The sequence below is a fragment of the Eimeria necatrix genome, genomic scaffold, assembly GCF_000499385.1.
Source record: "Eimeria necatrix Houghton genomic scaffold, Enh_scaff234, whole genome shotgun sequence".
Lineage (NCBI taxonomy): Eukaryota > Apicomplexa > Conoidasida > Eucoccidiorida > Eimeriidae > Eimeria > Eimeria necatrix.
This window is the reverse complement of record NW_013652924.1, coordinates 10,001-15,000: the sequence shown is the minus strand read 5'-3', so window position 1 is coordinate 15,000 and position 5,000 is coordinate 10,001. Positions and strand designations below refer to the sequence as shown.

The 5,000-nt window shown below is 63.2% G+C and overlaps 2 protein-coding genes across 2 annotated transcripts in view; one reads left to right on the top strand and one right to left on the bottom strand.

Annotated features, from left to right (window-relative positions):
• Positions 1–1,924: 1,924 nt before the first annotated feature.
• On the top strand, positions 1,925–3,700 carry ENH_00032130 (hypothetical protein, conserved; the record flags this gene model as incomplete). The annotated part of the gene is made up of 2 exons (XM_013580205.1): positions 1,925–2,066; positions 2,457–3,700. 2 exons carry the CDS (start codon positions 1,925–1,927, stop codon positions 3,698–3,700), a joined length of 1,386 nt encoding a protein of 461 aa, XP_013435659.1.
• A 1,121-nt stretch (positions 3,701–4,821) lies between these two features.
• ENH_00032120 (hypothetical protein, conserved) overlaps positions 4,822–5,000 on the bottom strand; it is a gene marked incomplete at both ends in the record, with an annotated part of 4,710 nt that continues 4,531 nt past the window's right edge. The window contains one exon of the mRNA XM_013580204.1: positions 4,822–4,948. Coding sequence (XP_013435658.1) covers positions 4,822–4,948 — 127 coding nt within the window. The remainder of the gene's footprint in view (positions 4,949–5,000) is intronic.

Sequence of the window (5,000 nt, the reverse complement as noted above, 5' to 3'; positions counted from 1 at the left end):
CTCACCGCAGCAGGAAGTGCAGCGCAGCCTCTGCTGCAGCAACAGCGCTGCCCGGCTCTCTCGGGGAAGGCGACGGCTGCCAGAAGCCTCCGAGGGTGGAGGGCCTGCCTGCAGCAAGTGGCCTGGAGACCAGCTGCTGCTGCTGCTGCTGCTGCTGCTGCTGCTGCGTGCCCGGCGCAGCAGCAAGGCTGACGAGGCCGCGGGGCCTGGCGGAGCCGTCCGCCGCTGCTGCTGCAGCAGCAGCAGCAGCAGCAGCAGACTTGCGCAGCAAAGGGCCCACTCCCCGCGGACTCGGGGGGGCCCCAGCAGCAAACTCGAGCAGCCAGTTGTGCAGCAAAGGCTTGCGGTTGATGTGGGGCAGCACTGCGGTGTACAGACAGTGCAAGTTGGTGCGGCCAGCCCGCAGCAGCAAACGCAAAGAGAAAAACCAAAAAGAAATGTGCAGCAAATGCTCAGCTACGGAGTCTTCGAAGACCAGCAGCGCGTCCCGCAGCACGCGGCCTGCAGCACCAAACCCTAAACCCTAAACCCTAAACCCTAAACCCTCAGCCCGCGCACGAGCCGCCCGCTGCTGCTGCTGCTGCTGCTGCTGCTGCGCTGCAGCAGCGGCCGCCCCGGCGCTGCGAAGCGCCCGCGAGAACCCCGCACGAAGCCGCGCAGCCCCAAACCCCAAACCCCAAACCCTAAACCCTAAACCCTAAACCCTCAGTCACCCGGAGAAGGACACTTCTCGACTGCGAAGGCGTGGAACTCGTGGCCAAAACCCGAAGGGTTTATGAGAGCCACTGTAAACCTCCGGGCCCTTTGCATTTGGCCCTCCATGTACTCCCCCGTGCCGCCGCCCAGGGCCCCTGCTGCTGCTGCTGCAGCCTCTGCTGCTGCGCTGCTGCTGCTGCTGCTGCTGCTGTCGTCCGGGTGTCTGTACACCACGTACAGAAAGTGCACCGGAGCCAACTCCTCGTCCAGCCGAACTCCTCCCGGCAAAAACGCCGCGCACCCGGGGGCCAGCGCCTTGATCCTGCAGCAAACCCTAAACCCTAAACCCTAAACCCTAAACCCTAAACCCTAAACCCTAAACCCTAGTCCGGGGCCCCAGGCCCCGGCGCTGGCGCGAGACGGCCTTTCGCGCTGCAACGGGTGGAGCGGCAGCTGAGGGTTTTGCGGCTTCGGCTGCGTCCAAAGCCAGCGCGTAGGGCGTAGGGTTTAGGGTTTAGGGTTTAGGGTTTAGGGTTTAGGGTTTACTTGGTGGTGATGTCCGAAAGAAGCGCCAGCAGCTGGTGAGAACTGGGGGGGTCCTCCGCCTCCAGCTGCTGCAGCCGCAGCCAGAGGCCGCTGTCTGCGTCTCTGAGGCAGCTGCTGCAGTCCTTAAGAACAGCCCGCAGCCTTGGGGTGAGTAAAGGGGGCATTGGGGGGCCCCCCGGGGGGCCCCCCGGGGGGCCCCCCGGGGGGGGGGCCCCTGCAGGGGGGCCCCCCTGCGCAGGGGCCCCCCCCCGCGAGTCGCACTCCAGCAGCACTGCAACAAGCTTCTGGATGAAGCGCAGCGAACGCGGAATGCTGCTGGCTGTGGCAGTGCTGCAGGGCAGCGCAGCAGCAGGCAGCCCCAGCTGCTGCTGCAGCGCGAAAGCCACGGCCTCAGGCCACTGCCAGGGCGGGGGCCCTTCGGGGGGCCCCCCCTCGGGGGGGCCCCCCTCGTGGCCCGCCGCTGGGGGGGCCCCAGGGACTAAAAACTCTCCTAGAGACATTTCAGAAGGCTCGGGGAAACAAATAGGGGCCCGTGGGGGGCGGGGGGCCCCCCAGGCCTCCGGGAGACGATCCGGGGGCCCCCGCCTGTCCGGGCGCCCGCAGCATTCGCAGCAGCAGCAGCAGCGGCAACTGCAGCAGCTGCTGCTCTAGCAGTTTATAATGTATGAGCCAATTAAGCTCAATGCGACGGTCAACGGCAGCAGCAGCGGCAGCAGCAGCAGCAGCTGCTGCTGCTGCTGCGCCCGACGGCAGCCGACGGGCCAGCGAGGGGCCCCGGGGGAACCCTGTCGCTGCAACTCGAGGGGCCCCTAGCCCTCGAATTGGTTAGTTATGGATTTAAAAAGAAGTTTAAAATTAAAAAATAATCAAAAAGACTAAACCCTCTCTCTCGCTGTCCCGATGGGGGGGACTGTGGCGCCCGCCAGCCCTTGCTTCCAGTTCTGTTTCAGCAGCGGCGGCGGCGGCAGCAGCAGCAGCAGCTGCTGCTGCTGCTGCTGCAGCTGCCGCCGCTGCTGCCTCCCAAAAGATTAATAAAGAGTCAATTAGAGCTAATAAGCACTGAGTTAAAGAGAGAAGACAGAAATGTGCCTTCCTTAGAAAACGCCACGTGCACACCTCCATGAACAGCTCTAGCGCCGGGCGGCGGCGCTCGCTGCTGCTGCTGCTGCTGCTGCCGCTGCTGCTGCTGCTGCTGCTGCTGCTGCTGGGTGTAGGGCCTGTAGACTGCTTGCTAGATGAAGCCACGCGCCGCAAGCTGCAGCGCAGCAGAGCCACCCACCTGCTGTGGACAGACACACTAACAGCAACTCCCCAGTGGCAGCGCTATGAATTCCCTGTGCTGCTGGAGAGGCCCGGAGTGCTGCAGGGGCCCCCCCAGGGGGCCCCCCGGGGGGCCCCCTCGGGGGCCCCCGGGGGCCCCCTGCCCCTGCCTGCCTACGTCGTAGTTCGCGGCCTCGACCCTACTGGCTTTTGGTACAAACTCACCAGCCCCTGCGCGCTGGAGACGACGATCCCAGGGGGGGAGAAGACGATCCCAGGGGGGGAGAAGACGATCCCAGGGGGGGAAAAGACGATCCCAGGGGGCTGGGAGGCGATCCCAGGGCCTGGGGAAAAGACGATCCCAGGGGGAAAAAAGACGATCCCAGAAGGGGAAAAGACGATCCCAGAAGGGGAAAAGACGATCCCAGAAGGGGAAAAGACGATCCCAGGACTTGAGGAACAGGTGGCGCTGCTGGTGACCTCCAGCTTCTCCATAAGTGATGGCAGCAGCAGAAAAATTTGGAGGGCCCGAGTGGCAGCCCCTGGGGCAGCAGATCCTTACAAGTCGGAGAAGGGGGGGGGCCCCCAGGGGCCCCTCGCCTTCGCTTTGCTGCAGCAGCAGCGAAGGACCTTTGTGCAGCTGCTGTACCTCGACAACATCTTTCCCCACAGACGCGCCCCCTTTGCTGGCAGCTTGCCAGCCCCTGCTGCTGCTGCTGCTGCTGCTGCTGGGGCCTTCGGGGCTGCGCAGCAGCAGCAGCAGCAGGGGCTTGCTGCTGCTGCTGCTGCTGCAGCGAGCTTGGAGCAGTTTTCCCCCTTCGGAGAGAAGACGGGGCAGCGGGTGTCTGTGGGGCAGCAGCAGCAGCTGCCGGGGGCCCCCCTGATGTTCTGGCTGGACCTGCTGCCGCAGCAGCTGACGCAGCTAAAGGGCCACCAAGTTGCTGCTGGAAGGGCCCCCGTGGCACCCCACAGCCCCGTTGTTGCAGTGCTGCTGCCGCGCAGCCGCTTCGCCAGGGCCCCCCGGGTGTACGTACAGCTCAGGGCCCAGGGGGGCCCCGCCTTCGGACTTACTCGCCTTTTGGAGGTTTCCAAAGAGAGCTTTGTGGTGTACATACACCCCAGCCACTGCGGGGACCCAAACCCCTTCGCCCCCAACCCCTACGACGAGCTCGACTGGATGGCCTGGCTTCCCATCTAGCCCCCACCAGCAGCAGCAGCAGCAGCAGCAGCAGCAGCAGCAGCAGCAGCAAGACCTGCAGCAGCAGCTGCGCAAAGGGCCGCAGGGGCCCCTCACATAAGCTGCAAGCTTGCCTTGCTGCTGCGTTGGTTCGACACGCAGTGTAGAGTTTAGGGCAGCAGCACATTAGGACTAGCTGCAGCAGCAACGCAGGCTGCTGCAGCAGCAAACGCTAGCAGGCAAATCCTAGCAAGCTGCTGCAGCAGCAAATGCTGGCAGCTGGCTCAAGAACAAAATGCCAGAAAGCCGCTGCTGCGCAAAGTGCTAACCGCTGGCTGCAGCAGCAAATGCTAGCAGGGTGCTGCAGCAGCAAATGCTAGCAAGCTGCAGCAGCAGCAGCAGCAACAGCAGCAGCAGCAGCATTTTGCCTGTCAAAAGACTAGCTGCATGCCTCAGCTTCCCACGGTGTTTGCATGCAGCCCCGCCCAAACCATAAACGCCACTGAAGGCTTAGAGGAAAACAAATGCCTGGCTGCAATGCTGCTGCTGCTGCTGCTGCTGTCGCTCCTGCTGCTGCTACTGCTGCTGCTTCGCTGCCGCCACTGCTGCTGGGATTTTCTTTCTGCGCTTCTTCGGCTGCTGCTGCAGCATGTTTGTATGCCTTTCTGTATGGGGCTCTTTGCTACTTCTGCCATTTTTCTCTATTTTTTTCTGCTGCTTCTTCTGAAGCCCTTTCTGACTTTGCTGCGGGCTTTGCTGCCAGCGCTCGCTGCTGCTGCAGCACGCTGCTGCTGCAGCACGTTGTTGCTGCAGCTCGCTGCTGCTGCCCCTGAGGTGACCCCGAGGGACCCCAGAAAACCCTAGGGGCTTCAGCTTTCTGAGCGGGGCTCAGTGCCCAGAAGCCCCCGTCGCAGCAAGAGCAGCAACAGCAACAGCAGCAGCAGCAGCAGCAGCGACAGCAGCAACAGAAGCGGTAGTGTGAAGTGCAGCAAAGAGGCCACACAAGCAGAACTAAAACAAAACAGACAGTTCGAGTCACTGCAGCAAATAGCTAAGGCTGCCCCTGAGCTTTTTGCTGCATGAGCTTTTTGCTGCAGCAAAAAGCTAAGGCTGCCCCTGAGCTTTTTGCTGCAGCAAAAAGCTCATGCTGCTCCCCGCGGCCGCGTGCTGCCGCTGCTGCGCTGCTGCTGCTTTGGATTGAAGGGCACATGCCCGTTTCGCCGCGAAGGCCTCGTCAGGGTCCACCGGGTTATGCAGTCGTACAGAAACCTGCAGCAGCAGCAGCAGCAGCAGCAGCAGCAGCAGCTGCTGCAGCAGCAGC